At 48.0% G+C, this 14,598-nt stretch overlaps 1 protein-coding gene across 6 annotated transcripts; it reads right to left on the reverse strand.

Annotated features, from left to right (window-relative positions):
* Nucleotides 1–2,810: 2,810 nt before the first annotated feature.
* On the reverse strand, nt 2,811–14,597 carry LOC125628636 (uncharacterized). Of its 6 annotated transcripts, none has more exons than XM_075123985.1 (5): nt 14,428–14,597; nt 10,510–10,598; nt 9,726–9,852; nt 5,478–5,579; nt 2,812–5,112 (listed from the first exon to the last, which is right to left on the reverse strand). In XM_075123985.1, the coding sequence occupies exons 2-5, from the start codon at nt 10,588–10,590 to the stop codon at nt 3,818–3,820; spliced, it is 1,605 nt and encodes a 534-aa protein (XP_074980086.1). In that variant the 5' UTR covers nt 10,591–10,598; nt 14,428–14,597; the 3' UTR covers nt 2,812–3,817. The 6 variants fall into 6 exon arrangements, with proteins under 6 accessions (XP_048689809.2, XP_048689807.2, XP_074980086.1 ...); XM_048833851.2 differs by having other exon boundaries at nt 2,812–5,115; nt 14,428–14,596; XM_075123986.1 differs by lacking the exons at nt 10,510–10,598; nt 14,428–14,597 and adding an exon at nt 6,093–6,420 and having other exon boundaries at nt 9,726–9,843.
* Nucleotide 14,598: the final 1 nt, after the last annotated feature.

Consider the following 14,598-nt stretch of genomic DNA (forward strand, 5'->3'; position numbering starts at 1 on the left):
AGTTACCTTTCCTATCTAAGTAGATTCTCACCTCATACTTTAGTCTATTGCAGTGATTGCTAGTCCCTAGGAGCCAGGGCCCTGCCTTTGATGATGCAACACTGGTTGCTAGGGATCTCCTTGGTGAATGGACCCTGAGTGTTTTTATCCCCCCGTTATAAACTGACTCAATCTTTTGTCTTTATTCACAGAAAGGACGATCTCTTTATAGTCATAGTGTCCTTTTCATTTCCACAGGGTTTTGATGTCTAGAGTTTGTCTTTGATAGTTTTCCTTTAGTTTTTTTGGGTTGGTGCAAAGGTTGACAAAGGAGCAATACATTGCATAAGTGGTTATCAAGTGACAGCTGACAATTCCCTCCCACTTGAATGGGCTGTCCCCACCAAGACCTATGACTGGGGTGACTCACTTTCATGACAATACCATAAGGGCATAATTTTCCATATACTTCTATTGCTCCTTCAGTATGACTCACACACGCCTCTTGCAGTGATTAGGGGTAACAATAATTTACAAGCTTTCAGTAGAGAGCTCACTGCAATGCTTCCTGCAGTCATAAAATCAATGTATTTGGTGTGGTGAGTTTGTCAGGTCCGAGACAGGAGTTGCTTGTGAATAACGGTGACCCCTTTGCCAACTGGCACCAATAAGCTTTTGTCACACATGCACTGAACTATGCAGGCACACCCTGATATAACAGAAAGGCCAGCACAAAAAAAGAGGGAAAGGAACAATAAGATACTAAAATGACAATGGTTGGAACTCTCCATTTCTCTCAGTCTTTGGACAAATGGGCACTAAGAGCCATAGCTACATTTGAGGAACCAGGCAACTGGACAGCTGGTTCACCCCTCCATATGAAGAAAAGGAGTACTTGTGGCACCTTAGAGACTAACCAATATCCATTTTTGAGAGCTCATTCTTAATCTTTCCCTGTTTGCTGTAGAGGATCTTGATCAGGTGATTCCGCAGTTTCTTTGAGAGCGTGAGGCACAAGCTGTCAGCATAGTCTGTGTGGTATGTAGATTGTAATGGATTTTTGACCTTCAGTCCTTTTGGTACGATGTCCATCTGTTTGCATTTGGAAAGGAAGATGATGTCTGTCTGTATCTGTACAAGTTTCTTCATGCAGTTGATAGATTTCCACTCCATACGGCTAAATGCAGTGCCTTGCATAATGACAGGTTTCAGAGGAACAGCCGTGTTAGTCTGTATTCGCAAAAAGAAAAGGAGTACTTGTGGCACCTTAGAGACTAACCAATATTAGTTAGTCTCTAAGGTGCCACAAGTACTCCTTTTCTTTTTGCGAATACAGACTAACACGGCTGTTCCTCTGAAACCCTCCATATGAGTAGCTTTTCTCACATACATGGAGATGGATCAAAATTGGAATTGATGTCATGACTTGCTTCCCATAGGGGATCAATCTGTCTAAGGCTATGTCTACAATTCAAACATTGGAAGTAGTCTTCTGACAACCTAACATTGTCTATACTATGTCAACATAGCCATCTAAAGGCTGGTCTACACTGAAAAGCTTTATGGACTTTAGCCTTTTCCTTTATAGTGATGGTTGACAATTGCAGCTTTCCTACCTGCTGGACACATCCTACGACAGATGTCATGCCTTTTGTTTGCAAATTAGAGAAGTGGGGAAGTCAGTGACCCTTATAGTCTAAGTGGGTAAAAAGTTATACAACTTGTCTCCATGAGTAGTTTTCCTTTTAATAGAAATTGATTTTGAAATTAAGCAAAATAAGTGTCATTTGAAATACAGAAAATTAAAATCTATATTGGGCCAATAGTCTCTCATACACTTTTTCTCACACATATTCTCCCAACCCTAAGCTTTGGAGTGAGGTTTTCTACCAGAACTCCTTACGCTACAGCGGCTAAATTAAATCAAATTAACTTTTCAAGATTTGCCATAATTTCCTGTAAAAACTAACAAAACTAAAAACAAGTCAACTTTCAATTTTCCAAAATAATTCAGATTATCACACAATTAGTCTCTTACTCTTTCATCAATAACTTCACCTATCATTTCATTTTCATTGGTAACAACAACATATTCAAAGATCACAAATTCTTGTCATATATGTTAGTTTTCTTTTATCCCCATTGCCAACAACTGAACCTTGGCTCAAGTTCTGGTTTGTCCCAACCACTTCCGTGAGTTCATATATCTCAGGATCTTCTGCCACGTGTGTTGGTGGAAGGGGTCTCCTATGTGGGAATGTTTGCATCACGAGGAAAAATACCTCTTTTCACACTTTTTAATCTTTCAAAGTAGAAGAAGGTAGAGGAGAAGTGATGTAAATTCATAGAACAGAAGAGAAAACTGTATAGTCTACACTAAAGACATTTATCCGTATAACTATATTGCTCAGGGGTGTGAAAAATCCACACCCTAACCCCCACTTAGGGAAGTGGGGAGAGCTTCTCCTTCCAACATAGCCACCGCTGCTTGCGGAGGCTGGACTAATAAAGTCTGATGGGAGAGATCTCTCCCATTGGCTCAGAGCATCTGTAATAGCAGTGTCAATATCGGAGAGGTAGCCATGTTAGTCTGAATCTGTAAAAGTGGCAAAGAGTCCTGTGGCACCTTATAGACTAACAGACGTCTTGGAGCATAAGCTTTCGTGGGTGAATACCCACTTCATCAGATGCATGTAGTGGAAATTTCCAGAGGCAGGTATAAATTTGCAAGCAAGAATCAGGCTAGGGATAACGAGGTTAGTTCAGTGATTGACTCCCGAGCCTGATTCTTGCTTGCAAATTTATACCTGCCTCTGGATATTTCCACTACGTGCATCTGATGAAGTGGGTATTAACCCATTAAAGAATATGCTCCAATACGTCTCTTAGTCTATGATGTGCCACAGGACTCTTTGCTGCTATACTCGTAGTGCAGCTGCATTGGTGAGACTGCGCCAACATCAGCTTTATTGTGCAGCCATCGTGTGCATCCTGAAGTCTGAAACTGGAGCCTGACACATTCGTTGCCTCATTGGTGAGCATCATTTCTACAGCCTGAAAGTCCTTGTTACCCAATCAGGCACCCAGTTTGGGATCCAAGGGGAAGGAATGTCCTATGAAGCACTCTCTCTTTGGATCCAAACGGTGAAAGACGACTGCTCTCAATCTAACCCTGGCATGCTTTGGAACTGTAATCAGTGACACTGAACTAGGAAGTGGAGTTGCACAAACAATTTTCCTTGGGTCATTGGTCACCATCGCTTCCTTTACTGGGGTGGAAACCAAGAATTGAGTGGGTACTCTTTCACCCCCAGTTCTTTCCAAATCCTTGGCCTTGGTTAGGGTAAAATTTGCACATCTCTGAAGTAGAATCCTTTACAAAACCATTCAACATCAGTGTTCTTGAGGAATGGCTTCTCAAACCATACCCAGCTTTTCTTTAATTTGGTGGCACCGTTCCAGGCAAGGGACTGATACAGGCCTGAATCAGAATCTCCGTTAGTTACCAGAGCAGTAGTTTCTATTCAAAAATAGCTATTTTTCTGCAGCTATTAGATTTCCAAACACTGATTTCATTTTATACACAGTTTTAGCACCTACTAAGGATACATTCAACAAAAATCCCACTTCTATTTCCTCAATATCTGCATCATGAAGGGGAGCATTCCCCATACCATAGGCTTAGCTAGAAGAGATCTTCTGTAGGGCCTGGGTTACAAATGGGCCACTTCTCTGGACAAGCTGAGGGATAACGCTGCTGCAAACGGTTCAAACAGCTTTAAAAGTTACTATGTGGGAATCAGGAAAAGTATTAAAGAAAAAAAACGTATTGATAGCCCTAGAGGTTTTTATGGTGTTGATCTCCCTTGCAGATTCTCTGATGGCTAACATGGGCTGAGTGCCAAGAGAAGGTATTCCCACACTCACGGCATTCATAGGGCCTCTCCCCTGTGTGGATTCTCTGATGTTGAGAAAGGCCTGATCTTTGAGTGAAGCATTTCCCACACTCACGGCATTCATAAGGCCTCTCTCCTGTGTGAATTCTCTGATGGTGAAAAAGGCCTGATCTTTGAGTAAAGCTTTTCCCACACTCAGTGCATTCGTAGGGCCTCTCCCCTGTGTGGATTCTCTGATGATCAGAAAGGGCTGATCTGTGAGTGAAATTTTTTCCACACTCCCGGCATTCATAGGGCCTCTCGCCCGTGTGGATTCTCTGATGACTAACAAGGTGTGAGCTGCGACTGAAGCGTTTCCCACACTCGGGGCATCCGTAGGGCCTCTCCCCGGTGTGGATTCTCTGATGTTCAGAAAGGGCTGATCTGTGAATGAAGATTTTCCCACACTCGCTGCATTCATAGGGCCTCTCCCCTTTGTGGATTCTCTGATGACTAATAAGGTGCGAGAGGCTATTTAAATTTTTCCCACACTCGCGGCATTCGTAGGGCCTCTCCCCGGCGTGGATTCTCTGATGTTGAGAAAGGGCTGATCTGTGAGTGAAATTTTCCCCACACTCACGGCACCCATAGGGCCTCTCCCCTGTGTGGATTCTCTGATGCCTATAAAGGTCTGAGCTGCTAGTGAAGGTTTTCCCACACTCACGGCATTCGTAGGGCCTCTCCCCGGTGTGGATTCTCTGATGAACAGAAAGGGCTGAGCTCTGAGTGAAGCTTTTCCCACACTCACTGCATCCGTAGGGCCTCTCCCCCGTGTGGATTCTCCGATGTTTAGAACGGGCTGAGCTGCTCGTGAAGCTTTTCCCACACTCCCTGCATTCATAGGGCCTCTCTCCTGTGTGGGTTCTCTGATGAACAGAAAGGTCTGAGTTGTGAGTGAAGTTTTTTCCACACTCAGTGCATGTATTTCTTCTCTTTCTCCTGAGGATTTCCTGCTGTGTTGTGGTTTCCTTCAGGCCCTTCTGAGTTCCCCGACAGGAAATAAATTTACCCACTTTCTCCCCTGGCTGGTTTCCCTGCTCACTTTCTGGTCTGTGCTGAATCTCACAGGATTTTCCCCGCTCATGACTCCTGGACACATTGCTTTTCCATCTTTGTGATAATTCTCTGTGTTTATCCACTTGCTCAACATTTTCCTGCTGAGAATTCTGCTCTTCTTTCTCACATACCATCGCATCACCTGCTGTGATAGAGACAGAAACCACAAACAGAGATGGAAAGGGGATGACCACTTGTTTTGGTTTGGTCTAATAGAGAGGTCAAATAAAAACAGGAACTGAACTCCCCCAAACTCTTCCCCCAAATAGGAGAGAGGAGGGGGATCAATTCAACCTTCACATCCCATCCAAATTCAGAGGGAAGGGAGGAAGCTACTGCCCCGTGTCTGCTAGGATCTATAGGAAGCCATGAGCTGTATGTATCCTGAGGATATGACCTCTGCTAGGGACAATAATGAACCAAGAGAGCTCCCAAGGGCTTTGTAGGGCATCCCAAATGTTTCCTTCAGGCACTTACAGATTCTGAGTTGGTTTAATGTTTACTCACCTGTGCAAGGAGCTCTCAGGCTCTCTCTTTCCTCTGAACGCTTGAGGTCTGGGACCCATGGCTCTTCCCCTTGTTCCACAGCAAGCTGGGGAACTGGAAACCCTGCTCAGATGAAAGAAAAAAAGGAGTTCAGTTGATTTGATAAGACTTGGTCAGAGACATTCTATTAATTTAACTTCAGTGCTTAGTGTGAGCTGGTGTGCCTGGGGCAGTCCTCACTGAAAATGCCAAGGTAAGGGCAGGCTGAAAAAGGGAGAGCAGATGCTCCCAAAACTGGTGGTTAACACTGAAGTTAAAATCACGGACCAGTCACAAACTGTCCTACTGATCACCCACACTGGTTATCGAGAAGCTGAAAAAAGAAATCACACAGCCCCCTTTATTGCATTCCAGTTCTGACTCCCAATTGCCACCTAGGTCCAGTACAGTGAGAGGTTATTTAAAAACGCTGCTCACAAACAAAATGTTCTTCTGATATGAAAGGGTCAGCTACTTTACCAGGTCACTATAGCTTTGGATCTTACACAAAATACCACACTGCCAACCTATCCTTTAGCATCTAACAAAGACAGACAGACGTTACATGGGAATGCAGTCAAATACAGATTTCGGAACCTGTATATCGATTCTCGTCTGGAACACATCCACAGCTTGGATGGGTCATTCAGTCCTTTGTTCAAGGCTTCAGTTTGTAGAGAAGTTGCTCCAGAGGTAGGAAGAGGGATTGAAGAGAAAATGGAGATGATGCAGCTGCCCTTTCTATTCCCTTTGCCTTGTGGCTTGTACTTCCTGTGTCCCAAACAAAAGCTTCACAGCACATGGCATGGAAAAGCCCTGGAGTTCTCAGTATACAGGCATACCCCTGCATGTCTTGCTGACTCAATAGGTGTATCCCCTTGGTTCTTTTCATGGGCTCATTGTACAGCTGATGACCCTGGATGGGCTATCAAACATACGATGCAGTGCTGATGCCAATATATCTTAGTGTGGCACACAGAAACACTGCACAAGTCTGGAAACACAGATTTTCCCACAAATCTATAACTCACCATACAAAGATTATAGAAACAGAAACAAAATGATCATACTTGGAAAACCATAATATTTTCACTGGTTCCTTACATGGCATATCTAGCATGATTCATTGCAATTTTATCAAAATTGGTATTAATAATAAAATAATAATATAAAGTGTCTCACAATTCCATACAGTGTCACACTTAGTAAACCAGTGAATTCCCAGGACCAGCTACCCAGGTCCTTGAAGATGCCCAACACTCTGCTTATGAGGGATTGAAATACCCACATATCTGCTGGGAACACACACAGACACACACTGTGTCAGTCTGTACCCCTATGTTCACTCTTCTACAAAATTATGATCAGTTTTTTACATATTATGGCTTGTGAGGTATCATTTGAAATCATATAATCTATTGAATATTGTCCTATTAAAATATGTGTAACAACACCGTATGTAAAGTTCTAAGATTTTACTGCATGATATTACTGAAAAAGTTACAATTCTGGGGAACATCCACAGACCAGTTCCTCAGAGACAGCAAGGCAAACAGCTGGTCAAATCGCCATTCTCCGGCAGGGAGAAGGTGTGAAGAAGATATTTACATTCCATCACAGGGACCACTTGAAGCTCATATCTACAACAGATAGCCTGTCATTATGACTCAGCTGAGAACTGAAGTTGCTTCTAGTACAAAGGACTGAATTATAAAAAGAGGGGAGGAAAATGCTTGAGACTCTCTCTCTTCCCATGAGAACTCCCGAAGAACTGAACTTGGCAGCAGGGGTTGGTTAGAGGGAGCCCTGGCTGAAAGGAAAGCCAGCCTGTCTCAGCATATGGCAAGAGAAACATTTGCTTTGTATCCATTTTAGCTTGTTAACTTAGACATTAGTTTGTGTTTTATCTTGCATTTCTTTTGTAAACAATTCTGACTTTTATACCTCATTACACGTAGTCAATTAATATGTTTTTTTGCCAGTAGTTAACAATCTTGGGTTTTTGTTTTATCAAACCAGAGTGTTTGCATTAAAGTGTGTTGGAAAATCCATTTGGGATAAGAAGGCTGGCACGTGTCATTTTCCACTGATGAAATGACAGACTTCATATGAGCTTGTGTTGTTCAGTAGTGTGCTGGACAGTGCAAAATGCACATTTCTGGGGGAAAGTCTGGGACCAGAGAATTTTCTGGGGTTCTCCTGTGGTGCACTGTAATTTGTGAGTGGCTGACTAGCAGCGCTCAATACTGTGTAGCTGGGAGCGAGTTACATGCTGGAGAATGTGTAACTGCCCAGGAGTGGCTGTTCTCACAGTAAAGCAGAGTAAAAGGCAACCCAGCTTGGGGAACTGAGGGGACACAGCTGTTAAACAGTCTGGATTGTGCTGTGGTTAATGTCACAGACACTCAATTTCAAAGAGTCTCCTAAAACACAGAGAAAGTAAATCCATGTCCCAGAAATCGAAAACTCCAGACAAAGTGCTAGTCTCCATACTTCTTGCTGACAGAGAGGTCCAGAGACAATGAGAAGCTGGGAACAGTAAGCATGGGCTTGTGGGGTTCAGTGGAGAAAGGGAACAGGAAGGGCAGAGATATCACTGAATGCAGGATCTCAGCAGTGCTAGATGTCAGGATAGCACCTAGTGCAGCCCATTGGAAAACATAATCCCAACTATACATATAAAATGATGGGGTCTGAATGAGCTGTTTCCACTCAAGAGAGGATCTTGGAGTTACTGTGGATAGTTCTCTGAAAATATCCATGCAGTGTGCCACGGCAGTCAAAAAGTAAACAGAAAGGGATAGATAAGACAGAAAATACAATATTGCCTCTATATTAATCCATGGTACGCCCACATCTCGAATATTGTATGCAGATCTGGTTGCCCCATTTCAAAAAAGATACATTGGAATTGGAAGAGGATCAGAAAAGGTCAAAAAATGATTAGGGTCTGGAACAGCTTCTGTATGAGGAGAGATTAAAAAGACAGGGACTTTTCAGCTTGGAAAAGAGACGAAGGGGGGATATGAGAGAGGTCTATAAAATCATGACTGGTGTGGAGAAAGTAAATAAGGGAGTGTTGTTTACTCCTCATAACACAAGGACTAGGAATCACCAAATGAAATTAATAGGCAGCAGATTTAAAACAAACAAAAGGAAGTATTTCTTCAAACAACACACAGTCAACCTGTGGAACTCCTTGCCAGAGGATGTTGTAATGTCCAAGACCATAACAGGGTTCAAAAAAAGAACATGATAAACTCATGGAGGATAGGTCCACCAATGGCTATTGGCCAGGAATGGCGTCCCTAACCTCTCTTTGCCATAAGCTGGGAATGGGCGACAGGAGATGAATCACTTGATGATTCTTTGTTCTGTTCATTCCCTCTGGGGCGCCTGGCATTGGTCACTCTCGGAAGACAGGATACTGGGCTAGCTGGACCTTTGGACTGACCCAGTCTGGCCGGATTTATATGCTAGGGAATCTACTGAGTGTGAAGAACACTGGGAAATTAGAAACTATCATTCAGGAGCAACAGACTCCAATTAGCCTGGAAAATCAGCGTGTGAAAAATAAGAATCGGGGTCATGTGACTTTGGGAATGAGGGACGCAAAAATCCAAGGAGTCTGCAGAGAAAAGAGATTGTGACTATTGCACGTGGGGATGGGGGAGGAAGACTCTCCAGGTCTCAAGTCATGTCACTACCAACCTAGGCCATTTTCAGATGCTGAGGGGCTATCCAGAGCAGTGAGGAGTTGTATCATCTGTAATCTTGGCTGAGTTTCAATGTTCTGCTGCTGGATCTCCCTTCTCTGGATTCCCCAGCCAGCATTCAAGGACGCCCTGAGTGCCTGTGTGATCAGTAACCCTGGACCAGCAGCTCTGACTCCAGCAGCCTGCTTCTTACACCCCAAGCACATTCTGGTCTGGGTGGAGAAGGCTCAGGGTTTGAGAGAAGGCCACGAGTAGGAAGCTTCTGTTCGTTATGCTGGACCTAACTCCCCCGTTTTACTTGTGCAAACAGGAGATATAAGACACTGTGCGATTCTGCTCCTGTGCTCTGTTCCCAAAGTGTTCTACAGCAGAGGAGGGTCGCTGGTCGTGTGTGTGTCACTGGCATATTGGGGTGCTGCTGAAACAGGGCAGAGCAGAGATGGCATTGTGGGGGTGGCGTGAACCTTATCTCTTCATTTCTCCTTCCAAGAACTGTGGGGACAGGAATCCTTACCCAGCAAGGTCATATTCTCATAGTTCTCCTGCATGACATATCTGTAGAGGGCTCTCTGAGTGGGGTGCAGCAGAGCCCACTCTTCCCTGGTGAAATACACAGCTACCTCCTCGAAGGTCACCGGCCCCTGAAAGAACAAGATTCCCACACTCAGTGCCTGCTGCCCCACTCACAGCCCCACTATTCGTGGGGGAGAGGAGCCAATCAAATGGGAGCTCTGGGTGGATCACAGTCAACAGAGTCCCACCCCCACCCTGGTCAGAGCATCCAGGTTGAAGGGACGAAGAGAGCGCCCCTTGGCTTCTCCAGGAGATCCATCACACACCTACTAGCTACACACTATAGGAGATGAAGCCCCTAGCAGGGTCCAGTAAGAGCTCCCTACACCCTCCTCCTTGTGAGGAGCTGGATATAAAGGGAGCGGAATCTCCCCTAGCCTGACTGGTGGGTGCCCCCTTCATATCTCACAGCAGCAGCTGGTTAGTTGGGTCAGGCTCCAGCACTGGGAGTCTAGTTGGTTTTCCCACCTCCATGTAGGTGGGTTATTTTCTGTTCAACAAATTAGGGCATTTCCACCTCTGAACCTCATGGGTCTGTTCCTAGAATCTAGGCCACTTATTAAACAGCCCCCAGCAGGTTTGCTACCCCCTGTCCTCCTCCCTGTGCATTTCCTGCCCCGCTCCAACCTCCAAACCAGACGGTGCAAACCTTCCCCTCTCCGGTGTATTTCCTGTCCCTCTCCCTCCTGCAGGAACCCACCAGCCACCCCGCCAATAATCCCTACCTGAACTGGCTCCTCTGCAGCCATTTCTCTCCCCTGTCCCGTGGGAGGACGGGATGAACTGGAGCGAAACATGGACGTCATTCTGCAGCCTGGCCGGGTGAGAAGGACAGTTGTGAAATTAACTAAAGGCTCTTCTGAAACCTCCACATCACGATTCCCCCAGGCTCTTTCCCTGCAGAGAGACACCCTAAGATTCTGCCATGATGAGAAAATGATTGCTCTCTTTGTTACAGTGTAGACATGCCCCCTCCTGCCAGGCTAAGCCCACAGACACATTTTTAACCTCCCTTCTCTCTCCCCCCATCCCGTAACAAAGTCTCTGAACACAATGCTAGAAAAAAGCAGAACCAAAGGAGTCACTTCCAAGGATTCCCTCTGATACTGACCCCATGGCAGCCACACCCCAGCAGGAGGGCTATGGGGTCAGGAACTGGGTTTTCCTCTGACTGATCCTCTTCTTGTCCACAGGAAAGTGATTCTACCCACGGTGCAGTAATGCAGCTGTCTGGGCAGATTAGAGAGCTGGAAGTCTCTCTCGAAACTCTTCTCTCCTACAGCCCCTTTCAGTCTCTCTGTCTTCTATCTCCTTTTCCCATCCCCTCTCCCTGCCCACCCGGATTCTGGCAGAAGCTGATCAGGCAGAAAGACCGAAGTCAGGACTATCCCCCAGAGTCCCTAGCCAGGGACCCCAGATACCCCTTGCCAGGGACCCCAGATACCCCTCAGAGCTCCACCGGCCATGGAACCCCCACCAGACCATCACTGCCAGGCTGGGAATCCCAAAGGGTTCCCCCCAGCGAGAACCCCTACCAGCCAGGGACCACCCCTCCCAGGGGAACCCCCACTGGGAATTCAGTCCCCCACTGCCTGCCTAGTACCCCCACTTGTCCTCGAGCAGGATCTTCCATACCGTTTACCTGGGACCCCCTGATGCTTTACAGTGGGACCCCTCAGTCTGCTTGCCTGGCATTCCCTGACCTAGTGCCAGGGACTCCCCTCCGACCCAGTTCTGTGCATTGGGCATGACAGAGCCCCTGGCACAGCACCAGGCAGCGTCTAACCCCCTGCCCCACCTCCCCAAGAGACCCCCACCGGTCTGCCGCCAACAGGCCCCCAGCGATACCCACCTCCAGGACCCATAGCCTTAGGGCTGGGCACATCACAACCACCCCCCGAAACCCCAAACCCCCCAGAACCCATCAAACTAACTAGGCTGCCCCCTGCCCAGTCACTCAGAAGCCTCCCCCTACCCCAATGCCCCTTCAGCTCTAGTTCAATCTCCCCAAACAATCTTCCCTCACAGTGTCTGGTAAGTGGACAGAAAGTTATCACCACCCCCTGCTGGCCACTCACACAGGCAGAGGGAGCCCGGGGGAACACTTCTTTAACAAGTGAAGGGAAGGCAGGAGGGGCAAAGTAGGTAAAAAATTTCCATGCCCTGTCACTAGCAAATAGCAGCCATCGTGGATCCACCAGAGGTGGCTACATCTTTGCACTGCGGGAAGCCACCCCTTTGTCATGGGGTTTGGGATACTTCTGGACCCACGCTGCACTCAGAGGGACCTCCTCATCCCGTGCCAGCTGAACCCTTTCTTTTCTCCAGCTAACTCTCTTGTTACCAGGTAGGAACCACTGATCCCCCAAACACGGAGAGGCCTCTGGCTTTGACGTGTATTAAATATGTATAGAGAGGAAAGTGGAAAATGAGAGGGATTTTATATCAGTTGTTGATATGAGGTAAAAGCTGAGTGTATTTCCCACCACTATTTGGTCAATGAATAGAGCGGAAATGGGCAACATTGGCAAACGTTTTAGATCCATATTCAGGAATCTGAGGAAAGGTGTAAATCTGAGATTTTCGTCGTAATTTATAATTACAGAGACAGGGAAAGCTCTCAGGGGCATATTCAATTAGAAGTAGACAACTAGAGTAAAAGTGGGGCAAACGTTGAGGGTATTTTTTAGGAATCTTTGAGACGTACAGAGAAATCAAGTGGTATCAAGTGGAGTACCCCAAGGGTCGGTCCTGGGGCCGGTTTTGTTCAATATCTTCATAAATGATCTGGAGGATGGTGTGGATTGCACTCTCAGCAAATTTGCGGGATACTAAACTGGGAGGAGTGGTAGATACGCTGGAGGGGAGGGACAGGATACAGAAAGACCTAGACAAATTGGAGGATTGGGCCAAAAGAAATCTGATGAGGTTCAATAAGGATAAGTGCAGGGTCCTGCACTTAGGACGGAAGAACCCAATGCACAGCTACAGACTAGGGACCGAATGGCTAGGCAGCAGTTCTGCGGAAAAGGACCTAGGGGTGACAGTGGACGAGAAGCTGGATATGAGTCAGCAGTGTGCCCTTGTTGCCAAGAAGGCCAATGGCATTTGGGGATGTATAAGTAGGGGCATAGCGAGCAGATCGAGGGACGTGATCGTTCCCCTCTATTCGACATTGGTGAGGCCTCATCTGGAGTACTGTGTCCAGTTTTGGGCCCCACACTTCAAGAAGGATGTGGATAAATTGGAGAGAGTCCAGCGAAGGGCAACAAAAATGATTAGGGGTCTGGAACACATGAGTTATGAGGAGAGGCTGAGGGAGCTGGGATTGTTTAGCCTGCAGAAGAGAAGAATGAGGGGGGATTTGATAGCTGCTTTCAACTACCTGAAAGGGGGTTCCAAAGAGGATGTCTCTAGACTGTTCTCAATGGTAGCAGATGACAGAATGAGGAGTAATGGTCTCAAGCTGCAGTGGGGGAGGTTTAGGTTGGATATTAGGAAAAACTTTTTCACTAGGAGGGTGGTGAAACACTGGAATGCGTTACCTAGGGAGGTGGTGGAATCTCCTTCCTTAGAGGTTTTTAAGGTCAGGCTTGACAAAGCCCTGGTTGGGATGATTTAACTGGGAATTGGTCCTGCTTCGAGCAGGGGGTTGGACTAGATGACCTCCTGAGGTCCCTTCCAACCCTGATATTCTATGATTCTATGATTCTATGAAAACGTGTCACAAACTACGCAACTGAGAACATGGGATAAACGCCAAGACTGGGGGGGATTTTATGTGGCTATTAAAGAACGAGCTGGAAAAGGGGGACTGTTTGTCATATAAAATCCAGGCTGTCCAATACATAAACAGAGAGTGATGGTCCCCCCCCCCCCCCCACGGCCCCCGTTCACCTGGGCAGCAGGGAGCCCTCTGAGGGGCTGACAGGAGGGGGCGGGGGGGGGAGCTGGAGGGCTCCCTGGGGGAGGGGAGGGGGCAGTAGTGGGGGATGGGCAGGTGGGGGGCAGGTGGGGGCTGGGGGCAACGGTGCTGCAGTTGGGGGGCAGCAAGTGGGACTGGGAAGCCGGGATCGGGGGCAGCCCCATGGGGGACACGGCCCCTCCCTTCCCCGCCCCGGCAGAGACCCGGCGTCTCCTCCCACCCCCACGCCGGGGCAGCCAGGTTGGGGGATGGCTCCGGGCTCCAACTTCCCACCGACACCGGGACAAATCGCTGCGGATAAAACGGGGGGGGGGAGGAAATCCCGCCCCCCCCACGGGAGGGGAGTTTCAATGGACATGTGAGGAGGAGGGAGAGACGGGGGGGGGGATCAGGGGAGAGGAGAGAGCGGATCAATGGGGCGGTGGGGGGGAGTTTACAACCACGTGGGAGCTACCGAGAGGGAAAGGGGGAAAACTGGGGGGCATTTGTGCCCGTGGGGGGGGGGAAGGGGATCCAATTCACTCCCCCGCCGCTCCCCACTTCCCCCCCCCGGGAATTTCCTGGCTGCACAGAGACAGTTCGACCCCCCCCCGCCCGACACCCCCCTCCCCCCAGGGACCCCCCCCCGCCGGGCCCCAGTCTCTGCCCCCCCCAATCCCAGCCGTGCCGGGCGCAGAGAGTCACTTTCCTGCCCCCCCCCGCGGGGTCTCCCACTCACCGGGGCGGGGGCGGGCAGAGCCCGGGGGGCGGGTCCCGGCTGCAGAAAGCCCCCCCCGGCCGGGCACGGGGGGGTCAATGAGGGGCCCCCCCCAGCACAGACCCCAGGGGGGAGCCGCGGCTGCTCAGCCCGGGCTCCCGCCTCACGCGGGGGCAGCAACGGAAGTGACGT

The sequence above is a fragment of the Caretta caretta genome, chromosome 28 (genome assembly GCF_965140235.1).
Source record: "Caretta caretta isolate rCarCar2 chromosome 28, rCarCar1.hap1, whole genome shotgun sequence".
Lineage (NCBI taxonomy): Eukaryota > Metazoa > Chordata > Testudines > Cheloniidae > Caretta > Caretta caretta.